Genomic DNA, 21,715 nt, shown 5'->3' with positions numbered 1-21,715 from the left:
ACTCATATCAGAATTATACCTGTCAGAAATAAGTATCTGTGGACAAAGGTTGATGGGTCAAGTTTATTATTAATACTTGAAGCTCTGTCTCTAAATACTTTTTAATCAGCTAGGAAAATGGAACTGGCTTGCCAGAAAGTGAATTAGTTTTCTAATTTGAGCTGTATATTTATTGAGTGTTATTTTTTAGAGGTGTTATATTTTTTTCTCTCTTTTTTTTCAGTCCCAGTGGAGTTGCAGACATTTTGGTTCTTGTTTTATCTTTTTTTTTTTTCCCAAGAAAGCCAAAAATAGGAAGGAAAGAAAGAACAAGCTGTTGGCAGGTTTATCACTGAGTGTTTTTTACCATGTACTGCAGTTTTTTGTCTCTTCCTATTCCCTTCTCTTTTGAGCAGGAGTCAAGGTGGTCAAAATTTTCATGACTGTTATGAAGATTCATTTATGGCTGTGGGGGGAGTATGATTCCTATGACAACTTGTAGTTACACCTTAGAGAGGTTTATTTTATTGTGTTGTCTACACAGAGCTTTGATATTTCTGCTTGAGTTCAAAAATGTCTATCGTTGTTTCTTCAGTAGACAATCAGCTACGATCCTTGCCTGCACAGTGGATTTAAAATCAACTGCAAATTGCTGAAGAATTGCACTTCAAGTGGTCTCAAGAGACAGGAGAAGCAGGTCTTCACTATAATGGAAGAGGCCAAGAGCTCAAAGAATGGAAATCATGACCCAAGGAAGTCTGTCCGTCTTGCCTGTGAAGAAGGCAAAGCAGTCAGAGTTACAAATAACCAAAATTACAAGCATAATAGAAATGACAAATCTGTGAAAGATGTTGGGAGGAGCTCTCCAAGTGGGAATAGCAGCAAAAAAAGTAAACAAAATGATGGTTGTTGTGACAAACCAGGAGAGAATAAATCATTCAAAGTGAACAGTTGTATTCCTGGAACTAAAGACATGGGGTCAAGCATTCAGGAGAGAAGTCATGGAAAAGCTAAAAAAATTTCTAATTTATCATCACCAGTGGAAAACCTGAAACAGACAAAAGCTCAAGCAGTGGGAGAAGATTTTCCAGGCTCCCATGTTTCAGGGAATGGGGTCAGTATGGAAAGCTTGATGGCTGCACAGAAAGGGAAAGTGATGTTGGAAAACCCTCTGGGAGTTCATGCATCGAAGACCAGTGCTGATCAGACTGGGGATCCTGGTAAGGCTGCTTCAGATCAAAGGAAAATGGACCATAAGCCTGATGACTTCAGTGAGTATTGTTCATCGCTGTCTTACTCAATTTTCTTCTGCTAAAATTGTTAACCATCTGAAAGAGGCTTGGAAGTGTTTCTGTTTGCATCCCTTTTCACACATCTAGGAAGTTGCTGCTTGCATTTAGGCAGAACGTGCTCTTAATGCAAGCATGGTACTCAGAGAATAAGAAATTACAGCTGGCTTTTTTCCTCCTGCCTATGGCATAAATGTCTCTGCAAGATACTCAGTCTGCCTGAGTTTCAGGCAGTTTTGTGAAGGTAGTGCCTTGGAAGGGGAGACCCCTTCACTTACACTGCCATGTACCCAAATGCCACGTCTGCTTTGCAGAAAGGGCAGGGGAAGGTCTGCAAGAACAGCTTTTGTCATAGGTGGGGGCAAATATTTACCTTTTTTTTCTGTGACCATCGTGTTCTCTTCGTTACTAAAATGTTTCAAATGCTGATTTTGGGAGATCTGGAGTACCTGATGTCGCTCAGCAGTTAACCCTTGTGAGTGTTCAGTTTTTGCACCTCTTTTTCAGTTTAGCTCAGGCTTTCAGGATGCTGTTTGAAGACCTTCTACTAGTTGGAGACCTTCTAGTTGTAGAAGAACTTCCCATTGTTGCAATGGCAGTTGCTTCTGTGGAAATAGTGGGAAAATATTAACATGCATATTTTTTTAGCCATCTTAATAAAATCGAGCAGGAAAAGCAAGTTGAAGTGCAGCATCCTGTGAACAGTCAGCTCTTTGCAGACCACCATCATGTAGCACAGGTGCCATCTGTCACTGAGAAACCAGGGCTTGACAACTTGCTCCAGGTCAATTCCCAGCTGGTCTGGGGCCACAGATCTCATTTGAAAGGAAAGGAAAACAAAAGCGAAATGCAATGAACCCTCAATTTGTTGCTATAAAAGCCACTGGAATGATGGAAGCTGTGGCTTTTTGTCCAGGTTGGTGGCCTGTGACCAATCCACAGGCATCTGGAGGAACTGGCCGGTCGGAGCTGCCCTGCATGTTTGCGAGCAGCCGTGTTCCAAAGCTCTGCGCTTGCCAGCTGTGGGTGGCAGGGTGGCACGGTGTGCTCAGGTGCAGCTCCAGCAGCCTTCTAATTGAGAGCTTGGCATGCCCTGATGACTGGCTCCTTGAGATCATTGGCTGAGTGTCTTTAAAGCAGTTCTATGGCTGCTTCCTTAACAAAACACCTTTTTAAGGCTGGTGTTTGTGATTGTTACAGCAGAGCATCGGGACCTTGCATGCTCTGTTCTGCACAACCAAGCCCCCTGTTTCTTGCCTTGAACGACTTGAGAGAGAGTCTAAAGTTGTCACTGAAACACAAAATTCATCTACCAAATTTGTTCCTCTCTTTTTCCATAGCAAACTCTGAAGTCTCCGAGATGTTGGTTAACCTTCTAGAAAGACTCTGATATCTAAGGTGGTTTTGGCCAACCTTTGGACCAAACCCTGGAATGTAACTAATTTGTGTCTGGCTCCTTAGTGAGAAGCTCTTAACCTGCTGTGTCGTCTTAACTCTCGCTTTGCTTCTCCTTGAGTTACTCTGAGGAAAATATTTTTTTCTTCCTCTAGGTAAACTAAAGAATTCTGAATCAACTAAAGAGCATGCTTTGGAAGCTGATGACTTAGAAAATGCCACTGTCCTTGATGAATCTAACCTGACAGCTGAACAGCAGCTAGGATTGAAACAAGCTGAAGAACGCCTGGAAAGAGATTACATCTCCCGCCTTGAAAAAGTAGGTTGAGTGATTTATCAGACAAAAAAAATGAAATTAGTGGCTTCTTTCATTAGCATCACCATGTTTCTGGTTGGATGATATTTCTGCTAGAGCCTGTTGCTTCTGTTTCTTCTTTCTTTATAATCACTTTAGTGATCCAAGGTATTCCCAATAGCTGACTTGTGGCAGATGATATGGATTGGAAACTTAATGCTCCTTTTGTGGCACATGCAGCCTTCGGAGAACAGCATTTTTTAATTCTGCAGACCTAAGTTTTACAGTTCCAGTGCACAGCTATGATTTTTTAGGAGCTCTGGCCACTGGGAAACTCAGAATACAGGATCAGAAAGAACTTTGTACTATCTTCAGCAGGTGTCAGGTAATGATAGGACTAGGGGAAATGGAACAAAACTACAAATGGGTAGATTCAGATTGGATGTTAGAAAGAAACTCTTCACCATGAGGGTGGTGAGACACTGGCACAGGTTGCCCAGGGAGGTGGTGGAAGCCTCATTCCTGGAAGCTTTTAAGGCCAGACTGGATGTGGCTGTGAGCAACCTGCTGTAGTGTGAGGTGTCCCTGCCCATGGCAGGGGAGCTGGAAATGGATGATCCTTGAGGTCCCTTCCAACCCTAACGATTCTATGATTAGCCTTCCACCAGTCCAGGTCATGTGTATTGAACATGACTCATTAAATGTGTTCTTCATCCAGTCAGACTGGGGAGTCAGTCTAGGTAATTCAGAAGTATTGCTCAATGGAAGTGTTTCTTACAGCATTTTAATTCCTTATATCTTGTCCTAGGAAAATAAACCTAAGTTAATGGCTTTCTTCTACACACTTGAAGATCATTGCCATGCCTGCAGTCTTACCTTCTTTAGACTCATTCTTTGATTTAAGGGCTCATTTTTATTGCTGTTCTGTAGGCATCTGTCATGTGACTGGTATCCAAAAGTGGCCATGCAATTTCAGCTCAGGTCTTACACTCAGAGGAAAGATGACTTCATCTGTCTGATTAGGATCTCTGCTTTCTTGTAGCAGCAGTAGGATGTTGGTTTGTAGTTTGACCAGCAGTGCTCCCCCATATCCTTTTCTTAAGAAATGCCCTCTCAGGTGTTCCCAGTCCTGTGTTGTTTGCAGTTCATAATCCCTAAAGAGGAATGATACTTCGGTTTGGTATTACTTAATTGCAGGTTATTTAGTCCATTTCTCTGCTTTGTTGGGATCACTGAATTGTTGTTATGGCTTCTGTGACTCCTCCCACCTTGCTGTTTTTCACGGCTGTAGTCAACACACCCTCTGCTACATTTCTATGTCTTCAACAACAAACCTCAGCAGGACCCCTGTTGAAAAATCCTTAGCACGCTTTTAGACTCAGTGAACCAGTCCAGGTGTGTGTGCTCTGAGGCCACTGAGCAGTTTTGCTCCCACCTTACAGTTCTTTATCTAAGTAGGATTTATGGCCTCCTTCTGAGACTGATACTATGACATGTGACAAAAGCTTTGCCAAATTCTAGCTACAACATCTGCTGCTGCTTCCTCAAGCCCTTTGATTTTATCTTGAAAAGGCAGCCCTAGTATCAGTTCAGTGTGATTTGTTTCTAGCAGATGAGTTTCTCACCTATGAGCTGCTGTTGTGTTTATTACTAACTCCAGTTTATGACAGTGTTTTTCTGGGTGCTAATTCTGACTGGTCTCCAATTCCTTGGCTCATCCTGTTTAGCCTTCCCATTCTCTGTAAGGTCTTTGAAATACAACTAGCTCTAAAAGTTGCTTTAGTTCCCTGAAGGGAGGGGTTGAACTAGATGACCTTTGGAGGTCCCTTCCAACCCAGACCATTCTGTGTGATTCTGTGAATATCCAAGCACAAATTTCATGAGGTCTGGCTTGTTAGGATGCTTCTGTCTTAAGCAGTAGTCCATAGCTTTTTTTGTCTTGCTGTTTTGAGATCTTGCCCATTTCATTGCTGTTGAGAACTAAATGATTTAAAAAGGCCTTACAACAAAGGAAAAAAGGCCTTACATGATTCACCCTTTCTGGCAACATAATACTGCAGATCAGCACTGTAAATACTCAGTTCTCAGCAGTACTGCTACTGCTGATCTTCATTCACTTTTTGAAGAGTGGTAGATTTCATCTACTTAAATCATCAACTCTTCAACACTTGAAGCTTACAAGTTAGCCAAGAGTAATAGTCTGTAAGTTGTTTTCCAAATGAATGCTTAATTTCATCTTAGTAGGTACCTGCCTCACATACAATAAGGGTGAAGAGTATTAGTGCTAAAAGCATAATGACTGTTATTTTGAAGTGATGTTTTCTCTGCATTTGGACAGTATCAGACTTTTTTTCCCCTTTTTTTGCTAAAGATCAAACTCAGTAAATGGAATAAACTTGCCCAAGTTTGGAGTGGTTTAGGTTTCCATATCAGTAAGCTAAATTTACCTGATATACTTACTTAGTCCATTTTCTGTCTTCAAGTGGTATACATTCATTATTATGTCACTGTTTAAATATCTGGTGCTTTTCAGTATGCTTTTGGGTTTTAATAAATACAGATGTAGTAGAATTAGGATGAAAATGCTAAGTAGGACTTTTATTTTCCCAGTAATAACTCATAGCAGTTATTGGAGAAATGCTAACAAGTCTGGAGGAAGACTAAGGCTTTTTTATTGGGGCCCTTTGTCTTTGCAGTGAGCCTATCAAAACGTTTCCAGCCTCCATGGCTGTGTTTCATTAGAGCAAGACAACAGGATGAGACAGGTTAAATTACAACATTTGTGAACAAGCCTTCATCTTGGCAGAGTCGGTCATTTATGCCTTTTAGTTTCATAGCTCTCAGTGGTTTCTTGGTTGAATAAACTGCACAGTATCTGCTCTTGGACCCTAGGAAACCAATGATTCCCCAGCCCCCACCCCCAGCATCTCCTGAGGCTTGACTGCTTCTTACAGACTCTCAGGGGGCTCCCAGGTGGCAGCTTTCCATTTGTCTACTTCTTCTCTCCCAGCCTGTCTGTACACAAAGGTGATTGTTCTGCATTCCTGTCCAGTTCTGAGCATCCCAAAGTATTAATCACCATGGAATGATCTTCGCTTTGTCAGGGGGTCCCACCTTATCCGGAGTAGAGTCGTTAGCAGGTCAGACACTGGCTCTCTTCTTCCTTGTTGGCCAGCTGCACCCTTTGGACTGGAACAAAGCCTGCAGCACTTGCAGAGTGCTCTGGGAATGTGCTGGGCAGACAATAGCACCATCTGTCAGAACGTGGATAGAGGATGAGCCGGTGAACACTTCTCATTTTCTCATCAGAGAAAGCAGGATGCGTGCTGAGAGTTAATAAATCCATAGTTATTAAAAGCTTCAGCTGACAAGGGAATGACTTCCTGGCTTTTAGGTCAGCCTGAAGAGGCAGAAGCTCTCAGTCTTTGCTGAGAAGTGTCACACTCAAGCCAGCTCACTTTCTTTCTTCACTTTCCCCACGTGCCATGCAGGTAACAACCCAGTTCCACTGTTTTCTGAAGATTGCTTAACGTTTGCAAAGCATCCTTGACAAGTAGTTGTTACACCTGGGTTATTACTCAGAGAAGTTAATTTTTCAGACCCCCTTGGCAGAACATTTTGGTTTCATCTCTGGCCATTTGTCCCCAGCGCTCCCCGGAATACACCAACTGTCAGTACCTGTGCAAGCTCTGCTTGGTTCACATCGAAAACATCCAAGGAGCTCACAAGCACATTAAAGAAAAGCGGCATAAGAAAAACATCATGGTAAGTGAATACGTGCAGGGCTGTGTGGTTTGGTGCTGGGTGAAAGATCCACACATTTCTGCTGTTCATTTTCTGTTTGAATGGAACGTCTTGATGATCTGCCCAGGCAGAGAGCTCACTGCTTCTTAATTCGTATCTCCAAGTAGTAGCTCATCATACTTAGAGTGCAAGGTAACTTAAGTGAGAAACATATTTAAATCTTCCCTGTGTTCCAAACAATCACATTGTTGGTAGCAGGCCCTGCAGGGATCAGGTATTATGTCTAGAGTGAAAAAAAGAGAGGTAAAATACGGAAGGATTCCGTTCCCAAGGTGATACCATCCCCACTTGTCCTCAGGTAGGTTTTTGCTGCGTGCCAGAGGACAGCCATCAGAGGTACATAGCTCTCTTGGTGTTCCTGGTAACACACACCCATTGACAGCTCCAGCTGTGATGTACATGGCTATCAAAGGAGCTTAGCAGCAGCTGTGGCATCCCTACTCAAGAAAAACCACAAAGTGGAGACTTGATAAAACCCCCAGCCCTTTAAAATGCACATATCTATGCTAAATTTATTCAAGTAAGAACAGAGGAGTTGAGAGATGCTGCCTAGAGCTAGCCAAACCTTTTCATCCTGGGCTGTGTTCTCTTAGTGCTTTATTATTTCCTGGTTATTATTTCTTTCTGTTGTCAGTCACATGTTTCATTCCCTTGATAAATTTGTGAAACCAGTGATTGTTGTACTTAGTGACTTGACACATCTGACATATTTCCTGCTGTTGAATTGAATTGATTTATAATTTGATGCACTAAAAATAGCACCTTCTGACAGCAGCTGTTTAGGCTGCAGTGGGGCTCAACTTACCAACATTTCTTGGGAGCTATGAATAATTTTTCTGCCTCTGATGTCTTCCTTTCAAGAAAAATCCAGTCTGAAAAAAAATCTCTGTCTCTAGCAAGCTTTCCCAGCTCAGTTACTTTTATTATGTCTGAACAATTACAGCTTTTCATTCCCTGGATGAATTCTGTTTCAGAACTGTCAGAAAATGTGATTCAGGAATGCAACCCAGCAGATCTCCTTCCCAGCTGCCAGCTGTGGAACAACACCTTCTCTTTTAAACACTGAGCATCTCCTGGCATTTCTGTGAGCCAGTAGGGCCAGGCAGAATTCCTGCCTTAGCAAGTGTTTGGTCAGGACACCATATGAATAGGAGAACAGGAGGGAGAAAAAAAAAAAAGGCAAGCACTGTGTTCTTACAGCATGCAGTAGTATGAGATAACTTTTTTCCTCTTAAAATACCACTTTTTCCCTTTTGTCATCCACCAATTACTCAGGAAAAACAGGAAGAAAATGAGCTGCGTGCCCTGCCACCTCCTTCTCCTGCTCAGCTGGCTGCTCTGAGTTTCACACTGCTGGAGGCAGCAAATGAGCAAGGCATATCAGATGAGGACTTCAGAATTCGCCAGGAGATTGTGAATGAGATGGAAAAGATTATCCAACAGCCCTTACCAGGTACTCAGTGCTCTCCATTGGCTTTGGGAGCTGTTCTTTTCCTTTATTTTTACCCACATGTTGATAATTAAGAATGAATGAGTGCATCTGTAGTTATCTTTATATTCTGCATTCTTAAGGTGTGTTGACATTTCAACACAGTCTGGCAGTAAATTGAAAAGGAGCTGACAAAGCTACAAAAAGAGGAAAATATGATTGTGCTCAATTTTGCTTTTTTTGGTATGTCTTTAGTGAAGCTATTGATCCACTTTAAAATGATGATTTCTGCTGAAGATTGGAAATCCCCAGGGCATGAAATATTTCCTTCCTGGTTGTGTTTAAAGCCTCAGCCAGTGAGGATCTCCCTCTGACTCTCACCCTACAGACCTTTCCCCCCTATACCTTACCTAGTATCCACCTTACCTTACTCATTATCTGTGGCTGTTAGAGATTTTTTTTCAAGTGCACTTAAGTAAACTAATATGAATGTAGCAGGAGGGAAGTGAAAAGGAAAACAGAATATATTTATGTTTCCTACCTGTCCGTCCATTGTTCCTAACATCTTTCATGGCAGATAAAAGTTGCATGAGGCTATTGTTTTGTTTGTTTTCAAAGCATAGTTTTAGGGAACAAAAATTAAACCTCAGCTAGGAGTGATTTCAGTGAGCACATAGGACACAATTAGAATCATAGAATTGTCAGGGTTGGAAGGGACCTTAAGGATCATCTAGTTCCACCCCCCGCTTCCATGGGCAGGGACACCTCACACTAGATCAGGTTGCTCACAGCCACATCCAGCCTGGCCTTAAAAGCCTCCAGGGATGAGGCTTCCACCACCTCCCTGGCAACCTGTGCCAGTGTCTCAGCACCTTCATGGGGAAGAATTTCCTCCTAACATCCAATCTGAATCTACCCATTTCTAGTTTTGCTCCCTTCCCCCCAGTCCTGTCACTCCCTGACACCCTAAAAAGTCCCTCCCCAGCTTTCTTGTAGCCCCCTTCAGATACTGGAAGGCCACAAGAAGGTCTCCTCAGAGCCTTCTCTTCTCCAGACTGAACAGCCCCAACTCTCTCAGTCTGTCCTCATAGGAGAGGAGCTCCAGCCCTCTGCTCATCCTTGTGGCCCTTCTCTGGACACGTTCCAGCATGTCCAGTTCTTTCTTGTAATATGGGCTGCAGAATTGTGATCTGAAATATCTGCAGGTTCTAATGAGTAACCGCTCTTTCAAATAAGCCATTAAACCCCAAAAGGATTACTTGTTAAGAGGCATTTCTTTGTGGTTAATGTATCATAAAATGAGGAGGGTCCCTCAGCAAAGTCCCTCAAATAGTCTTAAATGATCAAAATTATTACATTTATTTAACTACCTATAAATATCATACCTTCTCTGCCTTTTTCTTGATTGTCTGCTTTAAGCTGATTAAAAATCAGATTGATTAAAACAAAAGGCCTTGAGTAGGTTAAATTCTCAGTCACCATTTTTCTGCATCAGTGGGTCAGCAGAGTTCACTGCTTTACCAGAGTTTGTAAGCATTGTCTGGCTAAGTTGAAGGGTTGTCTTCCCCCCCTTCCCATTCAGAGTGCAGCAGGACATGTTAAAGGTTCACATCCAATTTATACTACTGTTGGCAAATCAAATAATACAAATAGTATCACTGGATCACAGTACATGAGAGGTTGGAAGGGACCTCCAGAGATCATCAGGTCCAACCCCCCCTGCCAAAGCAGGATCACTCAGCGTAGTCTGCACAGGAATACATCCAAGTGCGTTTTGAAAGTCTCCAGAGGAGAAGACTCCACAACCTCTCTGGGCAGCCTGCTCCAGTGCTCTCTCACCCTCACTGTAAAGAAGTTTCTCCTCATGTTGAGGTGAAATCTTCTATGTTCAAGCTTGTGCCTCTTGTTCCTTGTCTTAGTATTGTGCACCACTGAAAAGAGCCTGGCCCCCTCCACTTGACCCCCACCCCTCAGATATTGATAGACATTGATCAGATCCCCCCTCAGTCTTCTCAAGGCTAAACAATAAATACAACAATAAGGTCATCTGGGACATTTCCTTCTTTGCACTGATTTCCCATCATCTCCTGTAGGTAGTTCACTGGAGTTGGAGAGCTGATTTTTGGTGCTGCAGTAATGGCTGATGTTGTGTTAACAATGTTCTGGGTTTCAGTGAATCTGAACAGAAGGATGTATTGAGCTCATTGACAAACCTCAAGTTTTCAAGCTTGTGATTTTATCTCTATTGGAACTGGGTTGATTTTTATTTTAGAAATACCTTCTGTTTTCCCTCTGCTCTATACCAGTACAGTAGTAAGATTCTGTTTGTTTGCTGCAGGATGGTTAGCTTTCCTTCTGGAATATATGTTAAATATATAGCTTCTGGAAGCTATATTAAATATGTGCTTAAATGGGAGGTGCTGAATGGAACAGGAGCATATTGTAGGGTGGAGATTTGCTAATCTGTTTGCTCTGTAGCATTGCCTCTTTCTGCAAGCTTCAGCTTTGTCAGGCTGCTGAGTTTTCCACTGCTGGTGCATTAGCATAAGACAAAGCAGAGGGAATTGCTAGTTTGACATAAATACTCATGAAATTACTATGTCAGTGGTACTGAGCTGGCTGACTTGTTTGAATTGAGGAACTAATGTGGAGGCGTAGTAGTAGTGGAGAGAGCCTATAGTAGTAAATGACAATTTGTTATTCCCCTTTGCAAAACCTGCTGTGGTATAGTAACTGTATTTTCTAGGTTGTAAATTAGGGAAAAATTAATAGATGCACAGTGTAGAAAACAGGATGGTCTGGTATGATTTTCTCCTGAGGAAAAAAGTTCTTACTCCTATGAAAAGCCATTGGAAACTATGGCAGATGATTGTTGTTGTTGTTTACCCTACAGGAATTCATTTTGAGAGGGTTAGTTTCTAAGTAGTGAAAAATACAGAAGGGTTTGCTTGAAGCTGTGTATGTGTAGGATTTGTTTTCTCTTTTAAGAATTATTTTGTTCTGTTTGAGAGAATTTGGTCAGAAAAAAAATGAAAGTACTAAGGAAAAATACTAGGAAAAGCCTCTTCACTCTGAGGCTGGCTGAACATTGTCAGAGGTTGCCTCTCCATCCTTGGAGAGTCAGCTGGTCACAGTTCTGGGCAGCCTGCTTGAGCAGGGTGTTGGATTTGGAAGGGATTGAGAATAGCCTCAATTCTCAGCTGACATAATTACGTCAGAGCCCTAATCTGTATTACAGGAAAGTTTTCATCTACAAAAGTTCTGTCCTGAAGTGGGATAAATGGTTGTTTCTGGAGTGGAATGGCATTTCTCAAGATGTTAGTACTGAATTGTAATTGTTACTTTCTAGTGAGTTTAGATCTGTAGTGTAGCTTTGCAGGTGAGGAGCACTGTACTGAAGAGTTACTTTCTCATGAGTTTAGATTTATTGTACAGCTTTGCAGATGAGGAGAAGTGGTAACTACAAACCCACTCAATGGGTACAGTACTTTTTGTCTTGAATTGCACTGAAGTTAGGTTTTGCATGCATGTTTTGTAATGAATTGTGCGCAGGAACTTGCTAATGAAATGAACAAATCCTAGCACCTGTTAAAACCTTTGTGACAGAAGTGTGGGAGGCAACAGAAAATTCTGAAATTGGCTACCTGCTGCAGGGGCATCCAGATGGACTCAACAAAAGCTGTTAAATAACATCCTGCACTGGGATGGTGACAGTTGTTAGTGGTTTATATTTAATTTTGCATTAAGAACACACAAAACTAAAGCTGGGCTGCAACAACACTTCCAAAGAGCTTGAAAAATTTGGGATGCTTGGCAATGATGCTATTGGAATGATCCCTTGTTACAGAAATAACTTAGTCTTCACAGGAGTGAGGAAGGGCTTCAGTAATTAATCTGGGAGTACCACTTGGGAAGTGCATTGTCTAAAGCAAGGACATTAAGGAATAATCGTGCTGAGTAATGCCCTTTCTGTCTCTGCAGACTGCTCACTGAGGATGTATGGCTCCTGTTTAACCAGATTCGCTTTTAAGAGCAGCGATGTTAACATCGATATCAAATTCCCACCCAAGGTGTGTATGTGTTCATTTGTATTAAAATAAGGCTGGGCTTTAAACCAAGGACATCAGCCTTGCATTTCTATTGCATGACCTTCATCTTCTCCAGGGGCATACCGTGCTAGAGTAGCACAAAGCATGCAAGCTTTGATGCCTGTCAGTTGTGCTGTGAATTGAGTGGATAAAGTTTGTGTTGCTTGTTAGATAACTTCAGTTCTGGGGAGGGTTGAACAGTTCTTATTGCAGCCTTTTTGGGGGGTTGAATTGTTGACTAAGCAGTGAAGCAGTATGGCAATAGTTGACTCTAGATAAGTGTACTTTTATGTGCTGGTGATTCAGGCAGTAAAATCTTGTAGATCTTCATCCCTCCCCAACCTCATTCTGAAGGTGGCTTTAGCAGTTCTCCATGCACGTTTTAGTCACTTGCATTTGCTCACAGCCCAGGTTGCTGTGGTACAGTACTGCTGCAGGGTACTGTGGCTTCTCTTTAAACGCTGAAGTTGGTTCACCTTTAGTGTGATATTGGCAGCACATTCTCCTTAGAGGCAATGGTGTATGTTGACACTGAAATTGTTTTCCTGGTGCAAACACATAGAGTTAACTCCTTGATGAATGCTGACACCTGATTCCACTTCTGTGGAAGAACATATTGCTGCTCTTTGTGCAGTTGAAGGGATTTTAAAATGTGAAATAAACCAGGCTGGTCTGAATAATGTCATCTGCTCTGATTTTTGGCATTTCAGATGAGTCAACCAGATGTTCTGATACAGGTGCTTGAAATCTTGAAGAACAGTGGTAAGTTCTAGCTGCACCCCATTTTTATTTGATTAACATTCCATCTGCTGTTCATTTGGGTTTGGGCCTCATTTTTCTAGACAAAAATGGTTTAGTTTTCAACCAAAGTAGGTGAGCTTTTTTGATATGATTTTTCTGAATACTAATGCTTGTGTGAGTGAGATCTGAGAAGCTGCAGCACGAGTCCAGTTCAGATTGTTAGAATTCCTGGTAGTGATGTTAGAGGCCAGGTGAAAAAGCATTCAGCTTGAAGCCACTTTCCTCTGAGTGTGAGAACTGTTACAATACTTCTGAAACTTGTAGCAGCCTTGTTCTGTCAGCAAGTCACCTAACCCTGACAGGCCTTCAACCAAGTCACACAAGTAGCACTGCATTTTTGATCCTTAAGGAAGCATTGGTAGGTCAGCTCCAGAAGTGGTTCTCAGACTATCCTGATCCTTTGTCAGAAGTTCAGCCTCATGTTTTTCAAATATTGTGAAGACAAAAATGGTTTGAGAAGATAAGCCAGCCCAGTTTGAAGAGTTTGCCTTTATTTTTTTATTTTTCCTGCTGGCTGCATCTGATGCTGGTGGTGACCATCAAAAATAACCAGAAAATACTGCTTACTGCTCAGCTGTGGTCAGCTGTGGGTCATCTATGGTCAGCTATGGTTAGCTATGGGTCAGCTGTGGTCAGCTATGGTCACCTATGGTTAGCTATGGTCAGCTGTAGTTACCTGTGGTCAGCTGTGGTTAGCTGTAGTCAGCTGTGATCAGCTATGGTCTCCAGTGGTTAACTGTGGTCACCTATGGTTTGCTGTAGTCAGCTATGGTCACCTATGGTTAGCTGTATCAGCTCTGGTTAGCTCTGGTCAGTTCTGGTTAGCTCTGGTCAGCTCTGGTCACCTATGGTTAGCTATGGTCAGCTATGGTCAGATAGAGTCAGTTCTGGTCAGCTGTGGTCAGCTGTGCTGCACTTAATTTGAATTGTTATGTAAAAATGTGCTATCAATGTCATAGATTTAAAGACTTAAAGACTGATTTGGGAAGTCTGTAAAAGGCTTTCATACATGATGTTGTCTGTCTGTTTTTTTTCTCTCCTTGCTCAGCTGTCTACTCAGATGTGGAGTCAGATTTCCATGCCAAAGTTCCTGTTGTGTTTTGCAAAGATGTAAAAAGGTACATGTTGGTTCTGCTGTGTTCCTTCATAGCAGGTGCTGGCCTGCACTCCTGACAAGAAGTGTCCCTGTAACATTTAGCTCACAGTCATGGGCCAGGGAATTACTCATACACAAACCCACAAGCTTAGAAAGCAAGCTTAGCTTTGGTTTTGTGCTTCCCAGGGCTCATTAGCTGTAGGAGTCTGAAAATACCCGTTCTACATAGAGTTAACTTGGGGAGAAGTGGAGTGGTTTTCAGTTGACAGTTAAAATTTCTGCCAGCAGTTCAATCCAAGACTTCTAAAAACATTTTCTAAGCTCCACATTGCCAGGAAGGACACGTCAGCTGAGCAGCTCAGTCAGCTCCAACAGGAGGTGGAATTGGTGTGTGCTGGCTGCGCTGCTCTGACTGGCTAGCACTAAGTGACTGACGCTCCGGGGAGGTAAATGCAACAAGGGTTGGTTGATCTTTCCATCTCCTTGTAGATTATGCAAATGCCTTCTGAGTACTAAGAGAGTGAAAAGAATGATTCTGAGAAGCAAACCACAAGTTTTTAGAGAAGCAGTTTTGTGGGCTCACCACTGTTAGTGTGCAGCAGGCCTGGAGTTTTGATTGATTGGTTATGTATTTGGTATATGGAGAATCACAGAATGTTAAAGGGACGGAAGGGACTTTAAAAGATCATCCAGTGCAACCCCCCTGCCAGAGGAGGATCACCTAGAGCAGATCACACAGGAACACATCCAGGCAGGTTTTGAGTATCTCCAGAGACCCCCCAGGCAGCCTGTTCCAGTGTTCTGTCTCCTCTACATGGAGTTTGAGTTGTGTAAGATTGCACAATTAAGTAGTGGCAGAAAGAGCGAATTCTTAATGCTGTTTTTGTATTGTTGGCTGTAATGAGCCTTTGAAAGTTCTAGACCAAACTGATAAACTAATAGTAAAAAAAAACCCAAAAGTGTTATGTAACTTTTTTCAAGTTTGGGTTATTACGTAGTGAGGCACCGATGGATGTTTTTATTATGGTGGATGTGATGCCCCCCTTGCCCTGTTCCCCAAGCATCATCTGTATACACAAGGCAATAACCCTGTTTTCTCTGTTTTCCATTTGTAATTGCAGTGGTTTGACATGTAAAGTGAGTGCTAGGAATGATGTGGCTTGCCTTACAACTGACCTGCTGGCTGCTCTTGGCAAACTGGAGCCTGTCCTTATTCCCTTGGTTTTGGCTTTCCGCTACTGGGCTAGAGTAAGTTTCTAACTAGGGAAGAGAATGAAATATCCATGTTCCCTCTTTGGAGGTGCTGCATACAATATAATGTGTAACATCTTGGTAGAAAGGAATTGGTGCCACTAGTTCACCTCTCATCTTAACAGGCTAGAGTGAGACTGAAGATTTTGATGAGAAGCTTACACTGTTCTGTTAGCAAGCTATTACACTAATTCCTTAAAACTAGTTAATTAAGCCTTAAATCCAGCTCAGCAGAGCAGTCCTGCCTTGCAAATTTTCAATGTGACCTCAACAGCAGAAGAAAGTTAACTTGCTCAAGAAGGGGCCTGTCGTCATAGCCTGCAGTACTTCTTACAGATGTCAGCAACCATCACAGGAACCAAGTTGTAATGGTCACAGCCAGCATTTAACTGTCTTGTAATTCAGCCCTGAAGCTGCTGCCAGGCCAGACTTGACTTAGAATGTTTTGGCTTTATTGAAAAATGAGTTGATATTATTGTTGCTTGATTTAGGAAGATGCTTTTACTGAAATTCCTGGTTTATGACATAAGTTTACAACATCAATGGCAGCAGTAGAAACTACAAAGAACTGTTCAAAGTCTGATAGGTTTCTCAAATCCCTCTTGAGTACCCATGGAAGAGGTCAGTGTGAGATTACAGCCAGATGCATAGAATCTCCATCTCCATGCATAAGATGTTGCACAGTAACAAACACCTGACAGCTGGCTGGACTTCTGCATACGGTAATAGACGTGTCCCACAGTCACAGAAATGTGATGAAACGGAAGATAATAAGAAAGAATTGAACCCCAGGCACTGCGTGAGTGACTGCAGTTGGCATTCTGTATGTCCATGGCATAGTGACTGTAGTTTCTGAGACAAAGGTTCCTGTTTCACTCTAGTATGTACCTCACGTTTCTTTAATACTTGCCCTTTTATATTAGGTTTGAAATGAAAATGCTGCTACTACACCAGAAAAACAATTCTTTATGCTCTTGCAGCTCTGTCACATTGACTGTCAAGCTGAAGGTGGAATTCCCTCATATTCCTTTGCCTTAATGGTGATATTTTTTCTTCAACAAAGAAAGCCACGGATTTTGCCATCCTATTTGGGCAGCTGGGTAAGTGGGCTGGTAACAGAGTCACCTTGTTCCTTGGCTGTTGGCATCATTTCTGTGTTCTGTGCAAGGAATTTATCAATAGGAAACACTGGTACCTAATCCTTCTGTGGCTTTGATGCCTGATGGTTCTGATGACTTTTAAGAAAAGGCAGCTGCTGTAGCCAGGGCTGTTATGTCCTCCTGAATTTTGGAGACAAGGACAAACGTTTCCTTCTTGACGTCGGTTACGCTTGTGGGGGCTAAATACCACAGTTGTCAGTGTTACCTTTGATGAAAGCTTTGGGTTGTTTGTGTTGTGTACAGCATTATTTCAGAGACTTTAATTGTTGTTAGATTGAAGGCTTTGATTCAAAGAGGCCAGATGACCACCAGCTGAAAGGTGTAGAAGGAGAAGAGTTTGTACGGTGGGAGTACAAGCCACCACCAAATGGTGCAGCAAAAAACTCTGTTGGAGCGGAAAGCAAAACTAAAGTTGAACAACAAAAAGGTGGTGGCAAGAAGGTAACAAACTCAGAAGTGGACAGCCAGAGTAATGTGAAGGAGAAGCAAGGCAATGTAAGTGGTGGCTTTATTTCCTGTCTCTTCCCCATGTTTTATCTTTAGATGTTAATGTTGGGTGGAACCAGGGCAAAACAAGGGATTTTAATTTCTTACTGCAATTGAGCATTCTTGTTTCAGTCTGTCTTAGCATTCAGAACCCCCCACCAAGTTTCCCTGGGGCAGCTGTGGCTGGAGCTGTTGAAGTTTTACACACTGGAGTTTGCTTTGGAGGAATATGTCATCAGCATCCGGGTCCAGGAGCTCCTCACCAGGGAGAACAAGAACTGGCCCAAGAGGCGAATAGCCATCGAAGGTAGGGCAATACCCTTTTCCTGCTTCCTGCAGCATTACCTTTATTTACCTAATGCTTGCAGCTCTGTCACAAGAAGCCTGGACAATAGATTACATCACTAATTGGAGAAGAAAGAAAATGTGTATTTTATTTTGCTTGATATAATTTGTCAACTATTTAATCTGCTTAAAGACAAATTTTCTGTTCACTACAACTGCTTGCAGTTCTGGTCTTTGAAATGCTAGGTGTTAAGTTTCTTACCATTTGGGCTCCATTATTTCCATAAGCTGTTATTTATTCCTATCCAACAACTTTGATATTAGTATCTTCAGCACCCCTAGCTGCATTTCCAAAAGCACAATGTGTTTTGAATGTTACCAGCTAGCAGTTTGCTTCCTCTAACTCTAATGCAGGCTGAGCAGAGAGGTTAGCTCTGATCAGAGAGAACTGGACCAAACCCATCACAGTGACACAAGCAGCACCCTCCCTTGGTGCTTTTCCTGTTGGAACCATTTCCATACTGGGAAATTGAATGGCTGTGTTTCAGGGCCTGTATGTTCTGCTGAAGAGTGAGACCCTGTGAATTTTCTGATCATACGAACCCTGAGTTAGGCATGATGAGGAAAGAAAGAAAGAGAGATAGAGAAAGAGAGAAAGAGAAAGAAAAAAAAAGACAAAGAAAAAGAGAGAAAAAGAGGGAGAGAAGGAAAGAGGGAGAAAGAGAAAGAAACAGAGGGAGAGAAGGAAAGAGAGAGAGAAAAAGAGAAAGAAAAAGAGAATGAAAGAGAGAAAGACAGAGAAAGAAAGATAATGACTTTGTTACTTCTTGATAACAGGAAGGTATCTTTATTTTCTGTTCCTCAACAGAAAAGTATGTAAACAGTACTTGAGAGGGAAAGTCACAGAGCAGTGCAGCGCTTTCTGAATTGCCTTAAGAATAGAGAGCTGGGGTGTTCCAGGAAGGTTAAGAAAACATCTCAGGTGATACTTTTATAAAAGTATAAGTCACGGGGTTTGGACTCTTTCTAGAGATGTTGATGAAGCAGCTTTACTGTAACTCCCATGAAATGATGGAGAGGAGAATAATAGGTCAAAGAGAACTGTAAAGACCGAGAATGAGTTACTGAAGGTATATTGAAGGATGAACAAGGAGGAAGAGTAAAAAGGAGAAAAGCAGGCAATGAATTGCTGAGGCATGTGTTGAGTAGTGGGTCCCCAGATCATTCCTGCAACTTTAATTTTCCCTTCCAATTCTTTCCTTCAATCACTTCAGCTAAAGAGTTTTAAATTACAGCAGTGTTTATTCAGCCTGAACCTGTAAGATGAAAGAGCAAATTGTTGAGGAGGAACCAGGAAGCCATGTCAAAAAGCAGACTGCTTGCTCCTTCCGATACCTCTTACTGCTGATCTGGTTGTATTATTTCTCTGTGGTTTGGGGGTTTGGGTTTGGTTGTGGGTTTTGGTTTGGTTTGTTTTTTTGTTAACTTTGTAACTGAAATGATTAAGTAACAGAGTCTCAGTTTGATGCTATCTTCCCAGGCAAACTTGTAGCAACTATGCAGGTGTCTTTGTACTTGGAACACATGTTTGAGCTAAAAAGCGCTAGGAAGGACTAAGAGTGAAACCTGGTGAGACTGGTTCATATAATCCTTACAGCATTACTGTTGCTCTTAGAGAAGTTAATGTCTTCAGGGAAGTGCGAATCCTTCCTCAGTGAGGAGGGAAAAGACTTCAGGCAGGCCCACCTTTCTTTGGCCTTTGCTTTCAGGTTTAGAAGTTGGCCACCACATAATCATAGAATGGTCTGGGTTGGAAGGGACCTCCAAAGGTCATCTAGTCCAACCCACTCTGCAGCAAGCAGGGGCATCCTCAACTAGTTAAGGTTGCCCAGAGCCCTGTCAAGCTCCTCTTTGAATATCTTCAGGGATGGGGCCCCAACCACCTCCCTGGGCAACCTGTTCCAGTGTTCTACCTACTCTCATAGTAAAGAACCTGTTGTTGACATCTAATCTAAATCTGCTCTTTTCTGTCTTGAAGCCATTGCCCCTCGTCCTGTCACTGGAGGCCTTTGTAAACAGTCTCTCTCCTTCCTGTAGGCCCCCTTCAGGTACTGGAAAGCTGCTGTTAGGCCTCCTCTAACAGGATGCCCCTAACAGGAGTATTTCAAGAGAAAAAGAACTTGTAATAATGGTCAGTGTAGCTGTGAGTTGCTTTTTAAACAACACTATGTAGAATGGTTTTATGGTTGCCAGCCATTCTTAGCCACATGTGTGCTGTGTTTGCTGTGGAAGGAGTCCAAAAGACCTCATGGGCCCTGTGTTCTCTAAGGGTATCCAAATCCAACTCTGGGTTGTATTAAAGAATCTCTCTCTAGCTGCAGTATCATAACTTAGGCATTTCAGTTGCTTGGGTGAAATGTAGAAATGAAAGACTTCTGATGACAGGGTTGTTTCTCTTCTAGACCCTTTTGCACTAAAGAGGAATGTTGCACGGAGCCTCAACAGCCAGATGGTGTTTGAGTACATCCTGGAGCGCTTTAGGACGGCGTATAAATATTTTGCCTGTCCACAAAGCAAAGATGGGATTAAATCCAAGCCAGATACAAAGAAAAAGGAAAAAGGGAAAATGAACAATAAGAAATCCACGAGGTCTGAAGAGTCTGTAGCCAACTGCTGCCTTCCACAAGGGGAAAAAGTTGAGGATAAACACAATATAGGAAGTGGATGTAAGACACCAGAGAACGAACTTGAATGTAATGAGATGGTAGAAGCTGCAGCCAAAAGATGTACTCCCAAGGACACGGACTCTCTGCTGCTGTCGACACTGGACTCTAGCTACGATGAAGACAAAGATGAAGCTGTATCCCTCCTTCCTAAGGAATGCTGTGAACTGAAGCAGGAATCACTTACAGAGAGGGATGACGGAGAAATTTCAGTTTGTGTGAGTGAAAGCGAGCTAAGCCCCTGCTGTCACTGCAGTGAACATCGGCCCTATGACACGCGTCCCAGCAACGAACTTCCTGATGCTGAAAGCAGCCAGGGTTTGGGAACGCAGTCCTCTCAGAAGAGTCAGTGCACTGGCACACCAGCTACCTCGCCCCACTGCAAAGCACTGCTGGAAGCTCATGAGCTCAAAGATGAAGGCAGACTCTCTACAGAAGAAATGCATTATGTGTTTGATAAGTTTATTTTGACTTCAGGAAAGGTAAGTGTGTGCAAGTGACAGTTGTATGTCAGTGGGCTGTTACTTCTGAGTCACTACAGCTAAGGGTGGATGGATGGTGGGGTTCTCCTGGTGACTGTTACAGTTTCTCTTAGGTGTGGTACTCTGTAGCCTTTCCAGAGTAGCTGGGTTTCAGGAATGCAAAACACTGAACCTCTGTGCTGTTGGGCCTCTGTGCATTTGGGCCTCTCTGCATTTGGGCCTCTCTGCATTTGGACCTCTCTGCATTCAGACTCTATTGCTCTCATCTTATTCAAAGTGTTCTAATTTCCTAAGAAAAGCCCCCCACAACCTGGGTTTTATTTTTCCAGTGGTTTAGGTGGGTTTTTTTGCCCCTTCCTCCTGCTTTCTTGTAGAATTTCCAGTTGCTGGTACAACAAAATGCAGCCTGTTCTTCTGTTCTTTGTTGAGACTCTGTTACTTTTCAGGGGTTATACATGCTTGGTTGCATGACTCAGATGGAAATGTTAGGTCTGTTGAAATACCTTAAAAGTAAAATGACATTTGTGCACTCCCCTCTGCCCCTCAAGCCACCAACTATAGTATGCAGCATCTGCAAAAGGGATGGACATTCCAAAAATGACTGCCCAGAGGATTTCAAGAAAATTGATCTAAAACCACTACCACCAATGACAGACAGATTCCGGGAGATCCTTGATATAGTCTGCAAAAGATGTTTTGGTAAGCTGGGAAAGTGTTTGTTTGTATTCCACTGTAAACTCTGATCTGGGGGAAAAAAAAAACACCACCACAAAAAAACCAACTCCAGGGTTGCATTGCCCACGCTGGGAAATTCAGTGAAGTCTGCCATGTACCCAAGGCTACCATTTTAATCTTAATTCTCATGTAGTCTATGGTTGTAATATCAAGTTCTTGTAGCCATTTAAGAAGCTAATACTACACAGGATTGCTCCCTGAGCTTGTAAAAAGTTACTCCTGTTTCCAGAAATTAGGCTCTTATTTTGGTGCTATGGTGAGTTAACCTTGGCTGGATGCCAGGTGCCTGCCAAGCCACTCCTGTGCTGGAGTTAAGTACAAAGGAACCAGACACCTGAAATTAAATCCTGGCGACTCTATTAATATCAGAAAGAATTAAAACTTGCATTAAAAGAAAGTAAATGTAACAAAAAGGTA

General features: G+C 42.4%; 1 protein-coding gene across 1 annotated transcript in view; it reads left to right on the top strand.

Moving 5' to 3' along the window:
- Positions 1 to 688: 688 nt before the first annotated feature.
- Positions 689 to 21,715, top strand: part of TUT4 (terminal uridylyl transferase 4) — a 40,584-nt gene continuing 19,557 nt past the window's right edge. The window contains exons 1-13 of the mRNA XM_054384619.1: positions 689 to 1,250; positions 2,819 to 2,982; positions 6,607 to 6,723; positions 8,038 to 8,215; positions 12,173 to 12,261; positions 12,990 to 13,041; positions 14,129 to 14,198; positions 15,298 to 15,424; positions 16,408 to 16,527; positions 16,861 to 17,082; positions 17,206 to 17,380; positions 19,821 to 20,563; positions 21,112 to 21,262. Of these exons, the coding sequence (XP_054240594.1) occupies positions 689 to 1,250; positions 2,819 to 2,982; positions 6,607 to 6,723; positions 8,038 to 8,215; positions 12,173 to 12,261; positions 12,990 to 13,041; positions 14,129 to 14,198; positions 15,298 to 15,424; positions 16,408 to 16,527; positions 16,861 to 17,082; positions 17,206 to 17,380; positions 19,821 to 20,563; positions 21,112 to 21,262 (2,770 nt within the window). The remainder of the gene's footprint in view (positions 1,251 to 2,818; positions 2,983 to 6,606; positions 6,724 to 8,037; positions 8,216 to 12,172; positions 12,262 to 12,989; positions 13,042 to 14,128; positions 14,199 to 15,297; positions 15,425 to 16,407; positions 16,528 to 16,860; positions 17,083 to 17,205; positions 17,381 to 19,820; positions 20,564 to 21,111; positions 21,263 to 21,715) is intronic.

Source organism: Indicator indicator, chromosome 10, assembly GCF_027791375.1.
Source record: "Indicator indicator isolate 239-I01 chromosome 10, UM_Iind_1.1, whole genome shotgun sequence".
Classification (NCBI taxonomy): Eukaryota; Metazoa; Chordata; class Aves; order Piciformes; family Indicatoridae; genus Indicator; species Indicator indicator.
Note: the sequence above shows the minus strand (reverse complement) of the source record. Positions and strands in the feature narration are given on the sequence as shown.